This window comes from Haliotis rufescens, unplaced genomic scaffold (assembly GCF_023055435.1).
Source record: "Haliotis rufescens isolate VD_foot unplaced genomic scaffold, xgHalRufe1.0.p SCAF_10, whole genome shotgun sequence".
NCBI lineage: Eukaryota > Metazoa > Mollusca > Gastropoda > Lepetellida > Haliotidae > Haliotis > Haliotis rufescens.
In genome coordinates, this window is record NW_025963780.1 from 13,616,883 (window position 1) to 13,643,111 (window position 26,229).

A 26,229-nucleotide genomic window follows, 5' to 3' on the forward strand; every position below is an offset into this window, starting at 1 on the left:
GTTCAGTTTTCGCACTCAGAAATATTCCAGCTATATATAACGGGGGTCTGTAAATAATCATGTCTGGACCAGACAATCCAGTGATTGACATCATGAGCATCAATCTAAGATACGATGATAATCAATCAATTATTTCATTTCCAATACGTATAGACCACAGGCCTTTGTGTACAAAAGTTGAGTACAGACAGGTTTCAAGCATTCAGTTTCGCATTTCTTACTTCATTTGCATAAAATAGATATTTTGCTAGATTTGTAATAATATATTTATCTGGTGAAGACAGAAGCATATTGAATTAATGAACGTTAGGATGACAATAGAACTTTGCTTTGAGACATAGTTGCCGTAACTTGACATACGATGGACAAATAAGCAGGAAGTGGTACTCGGTTTCAACACAGTCAAATTTACAAAGTTTGCATTTTCCTAAATTTCTTTGGATTTTATAATGACGTCCACTCTCAATTTCCAAAGTATGACAACTCAGTCTGTATCTCATATTTTGCTAATTTAAGAATGACAAATAAGGTTCACATTTAACATAAGTCTTAAAACAAGCATAATATGACATATTTGAACTTGCAATATGTTCGCTATGCCAGATCTGCTGAAAATTGTCATACATCTCCGAACCCAAGTTTACAAAGACAATTCCTTAATTTAGTTACCCAATTGACACGACCATGTTCATCGTACAGGTACAAGTCTGGCATCTTTATTATGTTCAGCCAATATTTCATACATCTGGTCAAAGCATATACACGGATAAGGTATCTGCCACACTCGCCCAATACAGCATTGTTTGATGTGGATAATTTTAAACCCAAAAAAACAAGCATATAACTGCACAGTTTCCAATTTTTCAAACCCCCAGACCTCGGCACCATACAGAAGCACTTGATCTTCGCATCGAAAATTTGGAAGCAGAAATTTGGTGAAAAAGGTTGTAGCAATGTATACCTCTCAGGGTAGTTATCCATACCCTTTTCGCCTGCAGGGCGATTTTATCAAGAGTTTTAGACCAGTTAAGTCTATTATTAAAATGCAAACCCATGTAAGTGTAACCGCAAGCAACTTCAACCCTTTTCCCTTTGTAAAACCACTTTTCGAAACGTGACAAACAACCACCATTTTGAAATACAACAACTTTGGTCTTGGACATATTAACTGACATTTTCCGAGTGTTCCAAAAATTCTCAAGGACGCTTAGTTTCTTCTGAAGGTAAGAAACACTATCACCAACGAGTATCAAATCATCTCCAAATAGAAGTAACAGGATTTGGATAATGTCTGGATGGAGCTGTACACCAAGCGGACACTCCTCTTCCACCTCAAGAACTATTTCATTTACAAAAAAATGGAACAAGAACGGGCTGTGTACACAGCCTTGCCTGACATCCAAAGGGCAATCGAATGCCTCAGACATTCGATTGTTAGACCTTACATTTGCCTTAACGTCTTTGTAGATTGACTGCAACATTTCACCAATTTTTGTACTTAATCCCCGTTTATAAAGCAAACTCCAAAGAAGGTTACGGTGTATGGAATCGAACGCCTTAGAGAAGTCAAGCGACGTAAAACTTACCCCCTTTACGTGAAAGGAATCGTTGAACAAGAGCATCAAGGACAAAACAGTTATCTACAGTGGAATACCCCTTCCGAAAGCCTGACTGGCATTCAGAAATAACACAAAGTGTGTACGCCAAGAAAACTAATCTCTTGCAAAGAATTGTAGTGAATACTTTGCTGAGGACACTCATCTGGAACAGTTTCGTCATCTTTCTTATGTAATGGAATGATAATTCCTCATGACCAATTTTCAGGAAAAACACCATTTTTCATACATATTATTGAATATAATCTCCAAGTAAGGAGACATAACATCTGATGAGTGTCTTAGGTATTCGCTTATTATATGGTCAACTACAGCTGCGGGATCGCCTAAAAGTCGGGCCAAGAAAAGTCGGGCGGGGCCAGCGGGTAATACTAAAAATGGATTGCAGAATAATAAAACATCAACTTAAACCTCACTGATGTATCATCAAATGTGTTATCTATAGATTAGTATTATATCTACCTACTTACCACTTTATAATGTCACGGTACATCGTATTTAAAGAAAACTTGGTGCTCAAAGTGAAGACCTTTTCCCTCTACATTCTCAACAAGTGACGTAGAAGGGAAAGGGCTTCACTTTGAGCCCCTTGTTTTGTGCGATGTACTGTGACATTATAAAGTGGCAATAGTCAGATGATGTAAACACATTTGATGATACATCTGTGAGGTTTTAGTTGATTTTGACAGCCCGGGCCAAGTCGGACCGAACACTTCTGACATAGATTTTCTCAAGATAATACAGTAAAAGTGCTTGACTTAAACGGACCAGTTTTCTTTAAATACGATGTACTGTGACATTATAAAGTGGTATATAGGTAGATATAATACTAATCTATAGATTACAAGTCGGACCCAACACAAGCCAAACACTTCTGATAGGGACTATGTTGAGAAAGTAGAGGGAAAAGGGCTTCACTTTGAGCCTCTTGTTCCCTTTAATTACAGCTACCCGAGACACTGTAAAGTGATAAGATATATAGGTAGATTGTATACTAATCTATAGAGGACGAATCCATTTCATGATACATCTGTGAGGTTTAAGTTAATTTTGACAGCCCGGGTCAAGTCGGAACGCACATTTCTGACATAGATTTTCTTAAGAAAATACAGTAATAATGCTTGACTTAAACGGACCAGTTTTCTATAAATACTGCTACTTGTGACGTTATAAAGTGGTATATAGACAGATATAACACCAATCTATAGATGTTAACACATTTGAAGATGGATCTGTGTGTTTGAAGTAGATTTTGATAGCCCGGGCTAAGTTGGACCCAACACAAGCCAAACACTTCTGATAAAAACTATGTTGAGAATGTAGAGGGAAAAGGGCTTCACTTTTAGCACCTTGTTTTCTTTAAATACGATGTACTGTGACATTATAAAGTGGTATATAGGTAGATATAACACTAATCTATAGATTACAAGTCGGACCCAACACAAGCCAAACACTTCTGATAGAGACTATGTTGAGAAAGTAGAGGGAAAAGGGCTTCACTTTGAGCCCCTTGTTTTCTATAAATACAGCAAACTAAGAAACTATAAAGTGGTATATAGGTAGATATAATGCTAGTCTATAGACGTAAACACATTCGAAGATACATCTGTATGTTTAAAGTTGATTTGGACAGCCCAGGCCAAGTCGGACCGAACACTTCTGACATAGATTTTCTTTAGAAAATACAGTAAAAGTGCTTGACTTTAACGTACCAGTTTTCTTTAAGTGCGATACACTGTGACATTATAAAGTGGTATATATGTAGATATAACACTAATCTATAGATGTAAAAACATTTGAAGATACATCTGTGTGTTTAAAGTTGATTTTGACAGCCCGGGCCAAGTCGGACCCAACACAAACCAAACACTTCTGATGGAGACTATGTTGATAATGTAGAGGGAAAAGGGCTTCACTTTGAGGCCCTTATTTTCTTTAAGTACAGCGATCCGAGACACTGTAAAGTAGTATATAGGTGGATATAATACTAATCTATAGATGTGAATCCATTTGATGATACATCTGTGAGGTTTAAGTTGATTTTGACAGCCCGGGCCAAGTCGGACCGAACACTTGTGAGACTGTTGAGAGTATAGGGAGAGGAGGTCTCTTTTTCCACGTGTCTGCTTTAACAGTGACATTATAAGCTGGTATTTACTTATATATAGTATTATCATATAGATATAAACGCTTTGCCGACAGATGGAAATTTGTATCACGACAGCTAGCAGTATTTGATACGTTTCAAATCTTATTTCGTTTAACGATTGCTCTTTTACATGTTATGTAGATCAGCGACGCTTAAACTCATCTCCACTTTCTGGTTTTCAAGTGATTTACTCCGAATTACTTAATTATGGTGCACGTTTTTGGTTGGTGCTTGTTCAATAATGTCATGTGTCTATGTTGCATCAATAATATGTAGGTATGATCGTCGATAATGCAGTAAGGAGCCAATAACACTTTGGCCCGTCTTGGCCCGGCCCGGCCCGACTTTTAGGCACTGCCCATAGATCTGTGCCGAACGCAGCGCCTGCCTTCCACCAAAGCGCCTCTACATGATCAGCTTAGCGCTGTTCCAACGACCTATCCAGCGCAGCCATTACAGAACACTAATTGGATGCAAAACTTTATACAATCCATGTGGCAGCAGTTTATGGCACACCTGTAACCAGACGCCTGCGCCAGCTACAACTTTGGCAGAAGTGTTAGTGCCTACACCGGCACCTAACGTATACCAAACGCCTAATGTGTGTTCAGTCTCGACTTGCAGGATGCCTATCTGCATATACCTAGCCATCCCTCCGACCGCAGACTCCTCAGGTTCCACTTCAATGGGGTTCACTACCAATGGGTAGTGCTCCCATTTGGCATTTCAGTTGTCCGTTGGCTATTTACACGAGTAACGAGTAACAACTTTATTTCTTCACCCAAGACCAAGTCTTTTTGTTGTCAGAAGGTGAGCAGTGAATGCATTAAGGTGTAATGCAGGATAAGTATACAAATGAAAAAAATATTTAGATTTCACTTTAAATTGTATAGATTGATAAATTACCGCTTCAATATACGTGACCAAAGTACCTACAAACCCTTTGTTTCCTCAAACGTAAACTGTCCTGACACTAGACGTTGGGTGCCCGCCGCCACATTTCCAATCCAGACAAACACATTTAGGCCTAGATGTTACCAGCATGCTTCTCAGTCACTTTCTGCTTCTCGTGGCAATTTGACTACATCAAATTTTGAAAACTGTATGACGTTGCGATTTAGTTGTCTTCAGGTATTCTTGCATGTGTTACGATGTGATAAATAGAGTAAATATTAAAGATAAGAGTCGATTTTGTAATTCTTAGAATTGTTTTCATTTTCTGCGCATGCATCCATCAGAGTATAACAGTCACAAATGTTTCATTAAATTGTTCTGCTAATCTATACAATTTTATAAAATTTGTGACATATTTAGATGCATGCTCAAAAAATGAAAAATAATTCTCAAATAACCTCAAGACAGGGGGCGGTGCTCATAATATCCATAATGTTGTTTATAATACAAAGCACTATGTTCTGGCCCGGATTCCACAGCCCGCTGTGATATAAATAGAAATCCCTGACTGCAACTTAAAACAACAGAATCTATAACATGCTGTCATGTTTTCCCTTTGTGTTGCCAGGCAACTTGCCAGTCTTCACTAAAAAGCACCTTCAATTTATGATGACGACAAGTCCAAGACATCACATGACACACTGCTGGAGACATCAATTAACAAACAGATCAAGACATCAACTGACACACTGCTCCAGACACCTGACACACAGCTCTTGACATAACCTACACACAGCTGTAGACATCACCTGACACACAGCTGTAGACATCACCTGACACACAGCTCTAGACATCACCTGACACACAGACATCACCTGAAACACTGCTCCAGATATTACTTGACATATAGCTCCAAACATCACCAACACACAGCTGTAGACATCACCTGACACACAGCTCTAGACATCAACCAACATACAGCTCTAGGCATCACCTGACATACCACTGTAGACATCACCTGACACCTGGCGTACACGTTATCTTAACAGTGAGTGAGTGAGTGAGTGAGTTGGGTTTAACGCCGCTTTTAACAATATTCCAGTTATATCACGGCGTGTCAGCTTAATGTGGGAGGAAAGCCAGAAGTGATGCAGGTCTAAGACGTTTACCACTTCGGTGAAACCCACGAGCACGGGTATGGTGCTGACAAACCTAGAAACATAATTGGGGCGAACCGGGATTCGAACCCACAATCATAGGTTTCTGGCGTGCCCAAGGGACGCAACTCTGCACAGCGAATCGCGGCGCCTCAGACGACTGGGCCACCCGTGCCCCCTTATCTTAACAGAAACGCACGACCTGACATCGCCCACCCCACCACGCTGAGCGACGGGCTGAAGAAGATGGATGTATAGGGATGTTGTACATTCCAAGTATGAATGCTGAAACTGCCATAGCAAGACAGTCTCCTTGATTGATGACTACAGTTGGGAGTGTTTGTATCTTGGCTGTGAAACATGAATCATATCCTCAAAAACTGGAATGGCAAGGAGAATAAACTTGCTGGCATTACGTCAACTAACAATAAATCTTATTGGTTTTCTTGCATTATATATGTAAATATATACTTCTCAACATTTGATTGGGATACAAAGATACTAGACATTGGTTTTGTGTTTTGTGAAATAATAGGAGTATCCTTGTCCAACACTGAGTGGTGTATTTGGCATTGCATCTTTCTCTTTTATCCTGTCAGCCTTCTGTTTGTTACCTCGGCATCATGGTTTGCGTGTCACATTCAGATGGAAATAATGATATGATTGTGCTGGTAACAATGAATAAAACCAATGCTTCCAGCAGATAATTCATTTTGTCATTTTGTAAACCGTTAAGTTGGGCACTAGCCCCACGTGAAACTGCCGGTTCGTGTGATGTAGTGCAGACTGGAGAAACCGAGGCAGACATAGAAAGCAGCGTTAGAAATTGGCACAAGTCCTGTTGTCCTTGCAAAACTGCCCAATAGTTAAGGTATCATAAAGACCAGTAGAAATTTGCCTTTTTTAAGGTGTTTGCTTTATGTTATCATCATAAGGACTAGTGGACTAAAACTGTTAGTTTCTATCGCTGGAAAGGCTTCTCCTTCATACCTATTCATCTGAAAGCATGCCGTTTATGACTAGATAAGCCAAATTTTGAGGACTAGAAAAAGATTCTGTAGAAAGGGGTCGGCTTATGACCGACCCCGACAGGTTACACTTTCATCAAACATTTTTTCTGAAAACACTACATCGTATCGCTTCAGGTGAATGTAGCAAATGGAAGGCAGCATTAACGGAAGACACCGACTTGTCAGATCTTCAACCTATGTTACCTGTACTAATGTTCATACCCTTTCAATCATTTACCTTGAGTGACCATAACCCCTGTGTATGAAGATTCCAAACTGCTTCAAGCGAGCAACAACTCATCCATGACCACTTACTCTTCAAGTCACACAGACATGCCAGTAATGTTATTTCAATCTACTGATAATTGTAATTGAGTGTAAATGGTACACAACATATACAAGACTTATATTTAATCATTTGTTCAAGAAGCTGGTAACATGTATACAATTGCACAATTTCATTTGGAAATTGTAGCAGAGTGAAACCTGCATCACATTGAGGCATCCAGGGAGTGTGGCATCAGCCAGGGCCCATAACATCAGAATTGTGAAATGCACAATGTAAATCCCAGAAGAGATACCGAACCACCCCGTTCAGTTTCCCTCTGCTCAGGCAATGTCAGTTTTCATTTGTAAATGTATGATCTTTTTAATCCTCCATTAGATTTGGATCATAAGACTTGGACTCGGGCACTAGCAGATGAACCAGCATCACAGCTCCATGATCTAGATATGACCTGATTTTCAGGGCTTGACAAAACCAACCATGGCGACTGTAACTGTAACGATGGAATCATGTCCTCAATCTGGTTCAACAAGATCTGCATGCCCTGCACTGCTCCTATGACAACGGCCTGAAAGTGTCCTATGCCTGTCACAACACATCTGGACGAGCAGGGCAGAGCACATCACAATCCTGCTGGCATTGTTACTGTACAAATACTGACAGTGGGTGAGATTTGAGATTTGAGGACTTGATGCGTTTCTGCCCCATCCCCCGGCTCTGCCACCTTCCTCTTCTGGATAATGCGGTTGATCTGCTGCAGTTCTCGGTCTTACATGGCTTTCTCATCCTTTGGACCTGTCCTCCGAGTTCTGCGACCATCCGCCATTTTAACACCATACTAGAAGGGAGCTCTGAAAAAAACGACGATATTCAATAAATGAGGAGGTGTACATGATGAGCAACTCTGCAACATATTATGTATCTAGTCTTGACAACTGAAACTGAAATCCCCATTGTATTGATAGCTTCAGGCATCAGCTGATGCTGATTTCCTTCGCCAATCCCGTCACCTGTCTGGTTCCACGAAAGCGAGCTATCTTTCTGCACTCAATTCTGTCCTCAAGATCGCTAGAGGTTCCCGGCTATCATCGGTCCCGGCCTCTTTGCCATGGTCCGAGGTTTTAGGCTGGAGGACCAGACTGAGGAGTTCCGCCCCCCAGCTCGGGACTCGCCACTGTGTACTCTATGTCTGATCCAGTGAGGAATATGAGGAATAGGGGCCAAGGGGTATAACTCGCGGTACCTAGGCACGGGCTGTAGTCTGTTTAAACTGTCTCTTCGTTCCAGTACTGTCTGTATGTATAAGGTAGGGAAGCTAAAGCACTGTGTAGCATCAGGTAAGAATAAAAACATTGCATTTAATCAGAAATGCTCATTGTTGTTATTTAATGTTACGTTATCAACATGTTTTAGACAACACTTAAAGAATAACAATTCTATTTCGTTATTAATATTTTTCCCAACAACACCATGTCCCGGCTGATTGTATGTCAAATGGGATGTTGTTCATGACATCAATCACTGGACTGTCTGGACCAGACTCGAATCCATACAGCTTGAACATTGGGGTGTTAAAAAACAAACCTCACTTAAAACAGATTGTCTCTTGTTTGTTGCTTAACGCTGCACTCAGCAATATTTCAGCCTTAGGATGGTGGCCTGTAAATAATTGAGTCTGGATCAGACAATCCATTGATTGATATTGTGAACAATGGTCCATGCCGTCCGGATAAGATGGCAATCAATTCACCTAGGCTGACCAGGGTAGCTTCTTTGGGACCTATTCTAACCAAGAAACCCCATGGGGGAATTGCTTATCAACTAAGCCCTGTTGAATATAGAGTAAATACAGCACGGTGTGGCTACTAGACACGTACTTGGGCAGGGCTTCCTTGTTGGACATTTAATCGCTGTATTCCTCCTGGGTGTCGAAGTCCCAGCGGCCGATCGGACCCTTCTTGTTGCCCTGGTCCATCTTGGTGTAGTCAACCTCATCCTCCGACTCCTCAATAGCATCAAAGGCTTCCACCATCCTACAACAACAACACACCGTATTGACATGCAAGTAACTTAACAACTGTAACAGAATTGGTACTTCCACAAGAGTGCCGACACACCAAGAAAACTACTCGATCCATAACGTGGATGGTAAGTCATATTGACAATGCAACTCCCACACCACTGTAAAAAATGACTACCAGTACTGCAAGTCATTAATTGCACCAGTAAACCAAGGCAAGTGATCAGAACCTTAAATAAGCTGTGAAATTAATGCCAGTAGCTCTATCTGTGAATCTAAAAGGGTTCTGTTACTTCAAGAACTGTTTCCAGTAAGTGAGGTGACACTGATGTGACAAACTCCAGTACGTCCAGACAAACATGTGACATATAAATCCAGCAAGTGGTAGCTCTTGTAATAGGTTCATGATTTCTAGTATACACATCTCATGATCTGCTACACTGAAATGGACACTGACATGTGCAAGATGGGGGAGTGTCCAGTGGGACGTGTTGCTATACGTTCTACGAGATACTACCTGCTAACGATACATCATGTCACCTGTACGACTCACCCTGGGTACCACTCGGCGTAGTTGTCTATTTCCATCTTAGACTGGAGCTTCTTCAGGCGATCCTTGGCCCTGCAGCAGGAGGAATGGCATTACCAACATGAAAATTGGTGCAATTACCTTCAGAAAGGCTCAGTGAACATAAGTTGAGTAACCTCGTTCCAACAATAGACTCACTGAGCTGACGTCTCCTACTGAGACCAGGAGACCAAGTTTGTTTAATAATATAAGAATAAGGCTAAAAAATGGTTCTCAGGCAATTACTTTTGAAAATATAGTGCGGGCTCGGGCTTTTTTTCTTTCTTTTTTGTTGTTCCTAAAAGACCCGTTAAGATCCGGGTTAGAATAGGTCTTCAGCAACCCATGCTTGCCGAAAAAGGCGACTTTGCTTGTCGTAAGAGGCGACTAACGGGATCGGGTGGTCGGGCTCGCTGACTTGATTGATGCAGGTCATCGATCCCAATTGTGTGGATCGATGCTCGTGATATTAATCACTGGATTGTCCGGTCCAGACTCGATTGTTTACAGAACCCCGTCATATAGCTGGATTATTGGTGAATGCGGCGTTAAAGAACACACCAACCAAATGTGCACCATCAACCGTGGAAAGGGCCTTCCTACATAAACAGTCTCTTATTGTCGCCATGACAATAACACGATATGTGGAGGAAAGAAGTTCGTAAGTAAAGGGAAGTTACTGTGTGCTATATTGGATCGCATTGTTTTAAAGTATTAGGAGTTGGTTTTTATAAATGAAATTAAAAACGAAACGTGCGGTAGACTTTATGATGACGCGGGCGGTGCCAGAGAAGCAAGACTTATTATTTTTTCGCCTAATCTCTCTTGGGACTGATAATCTGTAATTCCAGTGTGTGTCAGTGAAATTGTTAATGTCACTGTGGTTATAATACGTCTATCTACACTCATCCCCCATTGTGAATGGCAGTTATCTATCATTCTCCCCGCTGACAACATCAACCGACGCGAGCCTCGTTTCTCAAACAACTTACTTTTGTTTCTCATCGTCCATGTCGGCATAAGTCTGAAACAAGGAAGAACATCAATATTCACATCATCTATTTATCATGAGTCTATAAACTGATAAACACAAACTGTCTGACTAATCCATTCCATAACAAGAAAACAGCGTTATCACTATCCTCCGCCATGGGGCCCACTTGTTAAGTGTCTCTAAGATAAACTGACTTCAGTAGTTCCTGATTGCAAACACTATGCAGTTGAAAAGCACGGAGCAAGGGCCATAACTATGTACAAAAATAATTGACCAATTTTCGAACTCAGTCTTAACATATTGTATATCATCATGTATCAAAGTGTGTCACTATGATAGTAATGTATTTCCTCATATATCCAAGTGTGTCACTATGACAGTAATGTATTTCCTCATATATCCAAGTGTGTCACAATGATAGTAATGTATTTCCTCATATATCCAAGTGTGTCACTATGACAGTAATGTATGTCATCATATATCCAAGTGTGTCACTATGATAGTAATGTATTTCCTCATATATCCAAGTGTGTCACTATGACAGTAATGTATTTCCTCATGTATCCAAGTGTGTCACTATGACATTAATGTATTTCCTCATATATCCAAGTGTGACACTATGACAGTAATGTATTTCCTCATGTATCCAAGTGTGTCACTATGATAGTAATGTATTTCCTCATATATCCAAGTGTGTCACTATGACAGTAATGTATTGCCTCATGTATCCAAGTGTGTCACTATGATAGTAATGTATTTCCTCATATATCCAAGTGTGTCACTATGACAGTAATGTATTTCCGCATATATCCAAGTGTGTTACTATGACAGTAATGTATTTCCTCATATATCCAAGTGTGTCACTATGACAGTAATGTATTTATTTCCTCATGTATCCAAGTGTGTCACTATGATAGTAATGTATTTCCTCATATATCTAGGTGTGTCACTATGACAGTAATGTATTTCCTCATGTATCCAAGTGTGTCACTATGCTAGTAATGTATTTCCTCATATATCCAAGTGTGACACTATGACAGTAATGTTATTATTTACTCATGTATCCAAGTGTGTCACTATGATAGTAATGTATTTCCTCATATATCCAAGTGTGTCACTATGACAGTAATGTATTTCCTCATGTATCCAAGTGTGTCACTATGATAGTAATGTATTTCCTCATATATCCAAGTGTGACACTATGGTTGTAATGTATGTCCTCATAATGAATGAATGAATGAATACTCTTTATTTCCCCCTGGGTGGTCGGGTAGCCTAGTGGTTAAAGCGTTCGCTCGTTACGCCGAAAACCCGGGTTCGATTCCCGACATGGGTACAATGTGTGAAGCCCATTTCTGTTGTCCCCCGCCGTGATTTTGCTGGAATATTGCTAAAAGCGGGGTAAAACCATACTCACTCACTCACTTTATTTCCCCCAATGATTTGGAGAGTAGTACATACAATTACATTACATTATTTGACAACGGCAATGACAAAATACATATAAATACAACAGTTTGAGCTGGGTAAGCAGTAATGAAGTGATGCGTGAAACTGTATTTACATGATGTGTGACATAGCTTCACAAATACAATACGGATGTTAAGTTCCATGAGCTGACATGTTAAGCCAAGATACTCATGAATGTTGCCCAGCTGTCAAGTGTCATGTCCTGGACCACATCTGTAACCTAAGACAGTTACCTATATCCTTATATATCCATGTGTCACTATGACACTTTCGTATATCCTCATATATCATAGTTTGTCACTATGACAGTAATGTATATCCTCATATAACCCAGTGTGTCACTATGACAGTAATGCATGTTCTCATATATCCCGGTTTCTCACTATAACAGTTACATATATCCTCATATATTCCAGTGTGTCATTCTGACCTTTACGTATATCCACATATATCCCAGTGTGTCACTATGACAGTTACATATATCCTTGTATTTCGAAACGTGTCAATATGACACTGATGTATATTTTCATATATCCCAGTGTGTCACTAAGACAGTAACATGTATCCTCATATATCCCAGTGTGTCACTATGACCCTTACGTATATCCCAGTGTGTCATTTTGACAGTAACATATATCCTCATTCATCTAGTGTGTCACTAAGTCAGTTATATGTATCCTAACATTTCCCAGTGTGTCACTATGGCAGTTAAATATGTCCTTGTATTTCGCAGCGTGTCACTATGACACTTACTTATATCCACAGATATCCCAGTGTGTTACCATGACACTTATATATATCCTCATATCCCAGTGTGTCACTCAGACAGTTTCTTATATCCCTGTATATCCCAGTGTCACTATATCACTTACGTATATCCTCATATATCACAGTGTTTCACTATGAGTTTAATGTATATCCTAATATATCCCAGTGTGTCGCTATGACAGTAATGTGTATCCTCATATATCCCAGTGTGTCACGATTACAGTTACATCTGTCTTCACATATCTCAGTGTGTCACTTGGACAGTTACATATATCCTCATATATCCCAGTGTGTCACTATGATACTAACGTATATCCTCATATATCCAAGTGTGTCACTAAGACAGTTACATGTGTCCTTGTAAATCCCAGCGTGTCACTAAGACATGTACATATGTCCTTGTATATCCCAGTGTGTCACTATTACACTTACGCATATTCTCATATATCCCAGTATGTCACTATGGCAGTTACATATATCCTTATATATCCCAGTGTGTCACTATGACACTTACACATATCCTCATATATCCCAGTGTGTCACTACGACACTTTCGTATATCCTCATATATCCCAGTGTGGCTCTAGGACAGTTACATATATCCTTGTAAATACCAGCGTGTCACTATGAAAGTAATGTATATCCTCATATATCCCAGTGTGTCACTAGGACGGTTACATATATCCTTATATATCACAGTGTTTCACTAGGACAGTTACAAATATCCTCACATATCTCAGTGTGTCACTAAGACAGTTACATGTATCCTTGCATATCCCAGTGTGTCACTACAACAAATTGTGACTGCTAAGAGTATGACACACATACAGACACCACATTCCACAGTAACATACATCCCAGTACACATCAACATGACATCATCTTCCAAACCAACAGACATCACGGTCCACACCAACAGACACCACAGTCCCCACCAACAGGCATCACAGTCCACACCAACATGACATCACCGTCCACATAAAAAGGCATCACACTCCACACCAATAGGCATCACACTCCACACCAACAGATATCACAGTCCTTACCAACAGGCATCACACTCCACACCAACAGACATCACAGTCCTCACTAACAGGCATCACAGTCCACACCAACACACATCACAGTCCTCGCCAACAGGCATCACAGACCTCGCCAACAGGCATCACAGTCCTCACTAACAGGCATCACACTCCACACCAACACACATCACAGTCCTCGCCAACAGGCATCACAGTCCTCACTAACAGGCATCACACTCCACACCAACAGACATCACAGTCCTCACTAACAGGCATCACACTCCACACCAACACACATCACACTCCACACCAACAGACATCACAGTCCTCGCCAACAGGCATCACAGTCCTCACTAACAGGCATCACACTCCACACCAACAGACATCACAGTCCTCGCCAACAGATATCACAGTCCTCGCCAACAGGCATCACAGTCCTCACTAACAGGCATCACACTCCACACCAACAGACATCACAGTCCCCACCAACAGAAATCACGGTCCACACCAACATGACACCACAGTCCCCACCAACAGACATCACAGTCCCCACCAACAGAAATCACGGTCCACACTAACAGACATCAAAGTCCACACCAACAGACACCACAGTCCCCGCCAACAGGCATCAGTCCCCACCAACATACATCACAGTCCTCGCCAACAGGAAACACACTCGACACCAACAGACATCACAGTCCTCGCCAACAGACATCACAGTCCTCGCCAACAGGCAACACACTCCACACCAACAGACATCACAGTCCTCGCCAACAGGCATCACATTCCACACCAACAGACATCACAGTCCTCGCCAACAGGCATCACAGTCCTCACTAACAGGCATCACACTCCACACCAACAGACATCACAGTCCCCACCAACAGAAATCACGGTCCACACCAACATGACATCACAGTCCACACCAACAGACATCAGAGTCCACACTAACAGACATCAAAGTCCACACCAACAGACACCACGGTCCCCACCAACAGGCATCACAGTCCCCACCAACAGACATCACAGTCCTCGCAAACAGGCAACACACTCCACACCAACAGACATCACAGTCCTCGCCAACAGGCATCACACTCCACACCAACAGACATCACAGTCCTCACCAACAGGCATCACAGTCCTCACTAACAGACATCACACTCCACACCAACAGATATCACAGACCTCACCAACAGGCATCACACTCCACACCAACAGACATCACAGTCCTCACCAACAGGTATCACAGTCCTCACTAACAGGCATCACACTCCACACCAACAGTCATCACCGTCCTCGCCAACAGGCATCACAGTCCTCACTAACAGGCATCACACTCCACACCAACAGACATCACAGTCCTCACCAACAGGCATCACAGTCCTCACTAACAGGCATCACACTCCACACCAACAGACATCAAAGTCCTCACCAACAGGCATCACAGTCCTCACTAACAGGCATCACACTCCACACCAACAGTCATCACCGTCCTCGCCAACAGGCATCACAGTCCTCACTAACAGGCATCACACTCCACACCAACAGTCATCACAGTCCTCGCCAACAGGCATCACAGTCCTCACTAACAGGCATCACACTCGACACCAACAGACATCACAGTCCTCGCCAACAGATATCACAGTCCACACCAACACACATCACACTCCACACCAACAGATATCACAGTCCTCACCAACAGACACCACAGTCCCCACAACAGAAATCACGGTCCACACCAACATGACATCACAGTCCACACCAACAGACACCACAGTCCACACTAACAGACATCAAAGTCCACACCAACAGACACCACAGTCCCCACCAACAGGCATCACAGTCCCCACCAACAGACATCACAGTCCTCGCCAACAGGCAACACACTCCACACCAACAGACATCACAGTCCTCGGCAACAGGCTTCACACTCCACACCAACAGACATCACAGTCCTCGCCAACAGGCATCACAGTCCTCACTAACAGGCATCACACTCCACACCAACAGACATCACCGTCCTCGCCAACAGGCATCACAGTCCTCACTAACAGGCATCACACTCCACACCAACAGACATCACAGTCCTCACCAACAGGCATCACAGTCCTAACTAACAGGCATCACACTCCACACCAACAGACATCACAGTCCTTACCAACAGGCATCACAGTCCTCACTAACAGACATCACACTCCACACCAACAGTCATCACCGTCCTCGCCAACAGGCATCACAGTCCTCACTAACAGGCATCACACTCCACACCAACAGTCATCACCGTCCTCGCCAACAGACATCACAGTCCTCACTAACAAGCATCACACTCGACACCAACAGACATCACAGTCCTCGCCAACAGGCATCACAGTCCTCACTAACAGGCATCACACTCCACACCAACAGTCATCACAGTCCTCACTAACAGGCATCACACTCCACACCAACAGACATCACACTCCACACCAACAGTCATCACCGTCGACACTAAGAGGCATCACAGTCCCCACCAACAGACACCACATTCCACACTAACAGCAATCACAGTCCACACCAACAGACACTACCGTCCGTACCAACAGGCATCACACTCGACACCAACAGACACAACATTCCACACTAACAGTCATCACAGTCCACACCAACAGACACTACCGTCCGTACCAACAGGCAACACACTTCACACCAACAGACACCACATTCCACACTAACAGCCATCACAGTCCACACTAAGAGGCATCACATCCGACACCAACAGACACCACATTTCACACTAACAGCCATCACAGTCCACACTAAGAGGCATCACACTCCACACCAACAGACACCACATTCCACACTAACAGCCATCACAGTCCAGACTAAGAGGCATCACACTCCACACCAACAGACACCACATTCCACACTAACAGCCATCACAGTCCACACTTAGAGGCATCACAGTCCACACCAACAGACATCCTGATTTGGCATGTGTGTTCCTAATAATTCAGACCTCTTATTTTGCTCAAATCATTGTGATTTTATTTCAAGTTTGTTTGTTAACAGTTTTAAAAAAAATCAAATTACGAAAAAAAGGTTTAAATTGTTTTGCTCATGAATAGAAAGGAATAGAAAGTTGAAACTTTTTTAAGGAGGTTATAATGGCCATTAGTTGACAAGTGTTTAAATGCATCACAGTCGGTAGTCAACTTCAGTGCCATTAACAATGATGCAAAAAAATATTTTTTTATCAAAACTCAACATTGATTCATAGAAGCATAATAAAATCAACCAAATAAATGGGTTTTTTATTAAATATGTTTTTAGAAAAAGTTAACAATGCAGATTTTTAAACCACCTGTTTCCAGAAGCCAAATGAAGAAGATGGAATCATTATATCTGTGTCTTTGTGTCTGACGGGGACAAAATGGGAGGTTTTGGAGATGCATTTTGTTCCTGGAACAGATCTCCAGTGTAAAAACAATATTTGTTCAAACTGTGATTATTTATTTATTTATTTCACAAAAAAGCATTAGGCCTTTAGAGTCATATGATACCAAAGACTTACGGCTCCTGGTTGAGATGTTGTACACAGTTTACTAAACTTATTGCTTTTTGTTGCAGCAAAACAAAATTGGAAATAAGATCTAACATAATGAAATTTGACTTCAGTATATATTAATGCCTTCAATTATCCTTCCACTGATTATGTCTGATCCCACCCCTACCCCCATTTATACTTTCATAACTGTTTCTATATAAAATGTCTAAGATCTTAGATTTAGTCCTTGCAATGCGCATACATTATATACCAAAATCATGTTTCATGAGTTCTGCTTTAATAAATCATTTTAGGGCAAGCAAATACTGTTCAAATTATTCATTAAAACATGGTGCCTTTTGGTCTTTAAGGACTTCATTTTGTGTTAATCTGAGGAATCAATCGGGGACCGGGGGGGGGGGGGGGGGGGGGGGGGGACGACATGTCATCTACTGATGACTCCTGTGTTCAGATGCAGCAGACTTGAATATTCTGATTCTTTATGTTGATGTTTGTAACCATATTATGATTGTTTTTATGGAATAACGAAAGTTAATGGAAAATTGAAAAATGTGTATGGCACGAGAAAATCATCAGAAGAGACGTATAGGATCAGTGTGAAACTTTGTGTGATGCAGTTTAACTGTTCTTTATTTCAACAATGTAACACAATATTTCATATGACATTCATTGTTGCAGATGAAGAAATAGTGTTGAAAATTGATAATTGATATTATTTGGTTAGTGCTACAATACTAAGCATTATGCAGAAATATTTGAAGATCAATACTGACAGTGGGACAGTGAGGTAATCCGGTGGTTAATTCATTCGCCCGTCACACCGAAGGCGAAGGATCGCTTCCCCACAAGGGCACAATATGTGGGCCAATTTCTGGTGTCCGCCACAATGGTATTGTTGGAATATTGCTAAAACCTCGCACTCAACCACCCACTAAACCAGCCACCCACTCAACCAACTACCCACTCAACCACTAAACTACTCACCCACTCAACCACCTTTTCGATGACTAAACCACACAATCAACCACTCAACCACACTTAACCAACTACCCACTCAACCACCCACTCAACCAACTACCCACTCAACCAACCACCCACTAAACCAACCACCCACTCAACCAACTACTCACTCACCCAACCGCCCACAAAACAACTCACCCACTCAACCACCCTTTCAATCACGAAACCACACAATCAACCACCCAAACCAACCACTCAACCATACTTAACCAACTACCCACTCACCCAACCACCCACTCAACCACGCACCCAATCAACCACCCACTCAACTAATCACTCACTCAACCAACCAACAAACTCACTCACTCATTGTTATGTGGTTGTCTTTGCTGACATATGAAGCTACTTTAAATGCTACTTTTCAAAGTGATCTACAGTGTTATGGCACTATGAAGTCCTCTTAACTTGACATATGTTGCCAATAAGGTAAAATATATCTTACAACTGTGTCTCGGTTGATACAGGAGGCTGTGCTTTGGGAAGATAAAGCCTGTCCAAGTGCCAAGTTGAAAATAATCTGGAAAGTTTAACACAAAGTACATGTAAGATAATTTAATATATTTTATATCTATGTTAGCTTATGATATGCAATATTATGATAGATTTGAGTTTAGTATGGATTTAAAAGAAATTCAACATGTATATGGATATCCTTCTCCTCTATGCCCCGAGTCACCGCCTTTCTGTTACTCAGGTATCCTTCTCCTCTATTCCCCGAGTCACCGCCTTTCTGTTACTCAAGTACCCTGTCCTCTATTCCCCGCGTCACCGCCACTCTGTTACTCGAGTATCCTCTCCTCCATTCTCAGACTCACCGCCTTTCTGTTACGATCCTCTCCTCTCCGATCCTCTATTTCCCGTGTCATCGCCTTTCTGTTACTCAAGTATCCTCTCCTCTATTCCCCGTGTCACCGCCTTTCTGTTACTCAGGTATCCTCTCCTCTATTCCCCGCGTCACCGCCACTCTTTTACTCTGGTATCCTCTCCTCTATTCCCCGCGTCACCGCCACTCTTTTACTCTGGTATCCTCTCCTCTATTCCCCGAGTCACCGCCTATCTCTTGTTCGGGTATCCTCTCCTCTATTCATAAAGTCAGCGCCTTTCTGTATACAGGTATCCTCTCCTCTATCCCCCGAGTCACTGCCACTCTGTTACTCAGGTATCCTCTCCTCTTTTCGCCGAGTTACCGCCTCTCTGTTACTCGGATATCCTCTCCTTTATTCCCCGCGTCACCGCCTCCCTGTTGCTCGGATATCCTCTCCTCTATTCCCCACGTCACCGCCTCCCTGTTGCTCGGATACCTTCTCCTTTACTCCCCGAGTCAACGCCTTTCTGTTACTCCAGTATCCTCTCCTCTACTCCCCGATTCATCGCCTTTCTGTTACTAGGGAATCCTCTCCTCTTTTCCCCGTGTCACCGCCTCTCTGTTGCTCGGGTATCCTCTCCTCTTTTCGCCAAGTCAGCGCCCCTCTGTTACTTGCATATCCTTTCCTCTTTATATTCGCGTATTCACCATTATTTTGTCCAGTAAAACCGACTCAATAAAGCTGTTGCATAGTTGTCAAGATTATTTTTATGTATAAGGAGGATGTCAAGTTAAGCAAATAAGGCTTTCCTCAGTATTCTTTCCCTTATTTATGCGACGTGTGTGATGATTCACACAACGTTTAGGAGATTTCATTTTCAAAGTACGACGGGTCTCATTTATTTGTTCTCCACTTTAGCCGATGATCAAAGACTTATTAATTGTCAACGTTACACCATGGTAAGTGCAAGAGACTGATAGCTTCCTCACAAGAGTTCCATTGAAGCCACAGAGGAAGGTGAGCAATAGCCACTCAAGACCCCCTCCACTTGCTACATCCACCCTGTCAAACATCGACGTTTTAGAGTCGAGTTCACAGTATGGTTCCATCGATTAGTCTCAATGTGAAATACCGTCAGTCTGTGGGGCAGACGTTTACTTTCCCAAGTAATGCTGCACCGTTTGCTCGGGATGAAGTTATTTGCTATTGGCTTGATTTCCGTTACCCTATTGACCTCCCCTAGTGTCTGTGGGGTAAATCTGTTGGAGTTACTCTACTGTTTCGCCTCACGCCAATGTTATGCATGTCTAAAGCACAGGCAAGTACACAGCATTAGTTAAAAATACAATGAGCCTATAAAATACAACTACATATGGAATAAAACTTCCATGTGCCCTCAAAACAATTTCTCAATATGTTTAATGTTCTCTCACGGAACTATTTACAAAGGAAAGCACAACCATACGTCAGAAATGACTCAAAAAGGTTTCATTCAAGCATTACGATCTTTTTCATACGGGACACAGTGACTACTTAGGCTAGCTTTACCTAGTACAAAAACTAACTATTTCTTTTCCCTATAGCAACTAATTACACACGCACCCTCCACACACCCTCCATCTATATAGCAAAGCTCTAACCTTCATCTATATAGCCAAGCCCTACCCTATATCCATATAGCCAAACTCTACCCTCCATCTATAACACTTAAGTATTCACTCCATCTATATAGCCACGCTCTACCCTCCATCTATATAGCCACACTCTACCTTCCATCTCTAACACTTAAGTATTCCCTCCATCTATATAGCAAAACTCTACCCTCCATCTATAAAGCCACACTCTACCCCCCATCTATAACACTTAAGCTTTCCCTCCATCTATATAGCAAACTCTACCCTTCATCTGTTTAGCCAAACTCTACCCTCCATCTATATAGCCACACTCTACCCTCAATCTATATAGCCACACTCTACCTTCCATCTATAACACTTAAGCTTTCCCTCCATCTATATAGCAAAACTCTACCCTCCATCTGTTTAGCCAAACTCTACCCTCTATCTGTTTAGCCTCACTCTAACCTCCATCTATATAGCCACACTCTACCTTCCATCTATATAATAACACTCTACCCTCCATCTATATAATCACACTCTACCCTCCACCTATAACACTTAAGTATTCACTCCCTCTTTATGGCGAAACTCTACCCTCCATCTATATAGCAAAACTCTACCCTCCATCTGTATAGCCAAACTCTACCCTCCATCAATATAGCCACACTCTACCCTCCATCTATATAGCCATACTCTACCTTCCATCTCTAACACTTAAGTATTCCCTCCATCTATATAGCCACACTCTACCTTCCATCTCTAACACTTAAGTATTCCCTCCATCTATATAGCAAAACTCTACCATCCATCTATATAGCAAAACTCTACCCTCCATCTGTTTAGCCAAACTCTACCCTCCATCTATAACACTTAAGTATTCCCTCCATCTATATAGCAAAACTCTACCATCCATCTATATAGCAAAACTCTACCCTCCATCTGTTTAGCCAAACTCTACCCTCCATCTATAACACTTAAGTATTCCCTCCATCTATATAGCAAAACTCTACCATCCATCTATATAGCAAAACTCTACCATCCATCTGTTTAGCCAAACTCTACCATCCATCCCTATAGCAAAACTCTACCCTCCATCTGTTTAGCCTCACTCTAACCTCTATCTATATAGCCACACTCTACCTTCCATCTATATAATCACACTCTACCCTCCATCTATATAATCACACTCTACCCTCCACCTATAACACTTAAGTATTCACTCCCTCTTTATGGCGAAACTCTACCCTCCATCTATATAGCAAAACTCTACCCTCCATCTGTATAGCCAAACTCTACCCTCCATCAATATAGCCACACTCTACCCTCCATCTATATAGCCATACTCTACCTTCCATCTCTAACACTTAAGTATTCCCTCCATCTATATAGCCACACTCTACCTTCCATCTCTAACACTTAAGTATTCCCTCCATCTATATAGCAAAACTCTACCATCCATCTATATAGCAAAACTCTACCCTCCATCTGTTTAGCCAAACTCTACCCTCCATCTATAACACTTAAGTATTCCCTCCATCTATATAGCAAAACTCTACCATCCATCTATATAGCAAAACTCTACCCTCCATCTGTTTAGCCAAACTCTACCCTCCATCTATAACACTTAAGTATTCCCTCCATCTATATAGCAAAACTCTACCATCCATCTATATAGCAAAACTCTACCATCCATCTGTTTAGCCAAACTCTACCATCCATCCCTATAGCAAAACTCTACCCTCCATCTGTTTAGCCTCACTCTAACCTCTATCTATATAGCCACACTCTACCTTCCATCTATATAATCACACTCTACCCTCCATCTATATAATCACACTCTACCCTCCACCTATAACACTTAAGTATTCACTCCCTCTTTATGGCGAAACTCTACCCTCCATCTATATAGCAAAACTCTACCCTCCATCTGTATAGCCAAACTCTACCCTCCATCAATATAGCCACACTCTACCATCCATCTATAGAGCCACACTCTACCTTCCATCTCTAACACTTAAGTATTCCCTCCATCTATATAGCAAAACTCTACCATCCATCTATATAGCAAAACTCTACCCTCCATCTGTTTAGCCAAACTCTACCCTCCATCTATAACACTTAAGTATTCCCTCCATCTACATAGCAAAACTCTACCATCCATCTATATAGCAAAACTCTACCCTCCATCTGTTAAGCCAAACTCTACCCTCCATCTATAACACTTAAGTATTCCCTCCATCTATATAGCCACACTCTACCCTCCATCTGTTTAGCCAAGCTCTACCATCCATCCATATAGCCAAACTCTACCCTCCATCTATAACACTTAAGTATTCCCTCCATCTATATAGCAACACTCTACCCTCCATCTATAACACTTAAGTATTCCCTCCATCTATATAGCAAAACTCTACCCTCCATCTATATAGCCACACTCTACCCTCCATCTATATAGCCACACTCTACCCTCCATCTATAACACTTAAGCTTTCCCTCCATCTATATAGCAAAACTCTACCCTTTATCTGTTGAGCCAAACTCTACCCTCTATCTATATAGCCCAACTCTACCCTCCATTTGTATAGCAAAACTCTACCCTCCATCTGTATAGCCAAACTCTACCCTCCATGAATATAGCCACACTCTACCATCCATCTGTATAGCCACACTCTACCCTCCATCTATAACACTTAAGTATTCACTCCCTCTGAATAGCGCAACTCTACCTTCCATCTATATAGCTACACTCTACCTTCCATCTATAACACAAGTATTCAATCCCTCTTTATAGCGAAACTCTACCCTCCATCTATATAGCAAAAATCTACCCTCCATCTTTAACACTTAAGTATTCCCTCCATCTATATAGCCACACTCTACCCTCCATCTGTTTAGCCAAACTCTACCCTCCATCTATAACACTTACGTATTCCCTCCATCTATATAGCCAAACTCTTCCCTCCATCTGTTTAGCAAAATCCTACCCTCCATCTGTTTAGCCACACTCTACCTTCCATCTATAACACTTAAGTTTTCCCTCCATCTATATAGCAAAGCTCTAACCTTCATCTATATAGCCAAGCCCTACCCTATATCCATATAGCCAAACTCTACCCTCCATCAATATAGCCACACTCTACCCTCCATCTGTATAGCCACACTCTACCCTCCATCTATAACACTTAAGTATTCACTCCCTCTGAATAGCGCAACTCTACCCTCCATCTATATAGCCACACTCTACCTTTCATCTATAACACTTAAGTATTCACTCCCACTTTATAGCGAAACTCTACCCTCCTTCTATATACCAAAACTCTACCCTCCATCTTTAACACTTAAGTATTCCCTCCATCTATATAGCCACACTCTACCCTCCATCTGTTTAGCCACACTCTACCCTCCATCTATAACACTTAAGTATTCCCTCCATCTATAAAGCCACACTCTAACCTCCATCTGTTTAGCCAAACTCTACCCTCCATCTATATAGCCACACTCTACCTTTCATCTATAACACTTAAGTATTCCCTCCATCTATATAGCCACACTCTACCCTCCATCTATATAGCCACACTCTACCCTCCATCTATAACACTTAAGTATTCCCTCCATCTATAAAGCCACACTCTAACCTCCATCTGTTTAGCCAAACTCTACCCTCCATCTATATAGCCACAATCTACCCTCCATCTATAACACTTAAGTATTCCCTCCATCTATATAACAAAACTCTACCATCCATCTATATAGCAAAACTCTACCCTCCATCTGTTTAGCCAAACTCTACCCTCCATCTATAACACTTAAGTATTCCCTCCATATATATAGCCACACTCTACCCTCCATCTGTTGAGCCAAACTCTACCATCCATCCCTATAGCAAAACTCTACCCTCCATCTGTTTAGCCTCACTCTAACCTCCATCTATATAGCCACACTCTACCTTCCATCTATATAATAACACTCTACCCTCCATCTATATAATCACACTCTACCCTCCACCTATAACACTTATGTATTCACTCCCTCTTTATAGCGAAACTCTACCCCCCATCTATATAGCAAAACTCTACCCTCCATCTGTATAGCCAAACTCTACCCTCCATCTATAATACTTAAGTATTCACTCCCTCTGAATAGCGCAACTCTACCCTCCATCTGTATAGCCACACTCTACCCTCCATCTGTATAGCCACACTCTACCCTCCGTCTATATAGCCACACTCTATCCTCCATCTGTATAGCCACACTCTACCCTCCATCTGTATAGCCACACTCTACCCTCCATCTATATAGCCACACTCTACCGTCCATCTGTATAGCCACTCTCTACCCTCCATCTGTAAAGCCACACTCTACCCTCCATCTGTATAGCCACACTCTACCCTCCATCTATAACACTCAAGTATTCATTCCCTCTGAATAGCGCAACTCTACCCTCTATCTATATAGCCACACTCTACCCTCCATCTGTATAGCCACACTCTACCCTCCAACTGTAATAGCCACACTCTACCCTCCATCTTTAACACTTAAGTATTCACTCCCACTGAATAGCGCAACTCTACCCTCCATCTATATAGCCACGCTCTACCCTCCATCTGTATAGCCACTCTTTACCCTCCATCTGTATAGCCACACTCTACCCTCCATCTGTATAGCCACTCTCTACCCTCCATCTGTATAGCCACACTCTACCCTCCATCTATATAGCCACACTCTACCCTCCATCTATATAGCCACACTCTACCCTCCATCTGTATAGCCACACTCTACCATCCATCTATATAGCCACACTCTACCCTCCATCTGTATAGCCACACTCTACCATCTATCTATATAGCCTCACTCTACCCTCAATCTATATAGCCACACTCTACCCTCCATCTATAACACTTAAGTATTCACTCCATCTGAATAGCGAAACTCTACCCTCCATCTATACAGCCAAACTCTACCCTCTATCTGTATAGCCAAACTCTACCCACCATCTGAATAGCCCAACCAAACCCCTTTATCTATAATACCTTATTGTACCCTCAATCACTATAACCGAATAATACCCTCCATCTACACGTAATTATACACTCATAAATGTTACCAAGCTATATCTTCCATCTATAACATCTAACTATACCCTTCATCTATATTGTCTTACCATACTCTCCATCTATAATACCTAACTCAACCCTTCATCACTTCAACCGAACTATATCCTCCATCTATATAACCAAACTTTTCTCTCGACCTGTACCACATAACTTTACCCTCTATCTTTAACACCAA

General features: G+C 41.8%; 1 protein-coding gene across 1 annotated transcript in view; it reads right to left on the reverse strand.

Moving 5' to 3' along the window:
- Positions 1 to 7,222: 7,222 nt before the first annotated feature.
- Positions 7,223 to 26,229, reverse strand: part of LOC124119875 — a 44,908-nt gene continuing 25,901 nt past the window's right edge. Inside the window, exons 3-7 of the mRNA XM_048391694.1 lie at positions 18,961 to 19,035; positions 10,693 to 10,724; positions 9,686 to 9,754; positions 8,990 to 9,145; positions 7,223 to 7,963 (exon numbers count right to left, since the gene is read on the reverse strand). Of these exons, the coding sequence (XP_048247651.1) occupies positions 9,016 to 9,145; positions 9,686 to 9,754; positions 10,693 to 10,724; positions 18,961 to 19,035 (306 nt within the window). The 3' untranslated portion in view covers positions 7,223 to 7,963; positions 8,990 to 9,015. The remainder of the gene's footprint in view (positions 7,964 to 8,989; positions 9,146 to 9,685; positions 9,755 to 10,692; positions 10,725 to 18,960; positions 19,036 to 26,229) is intronic.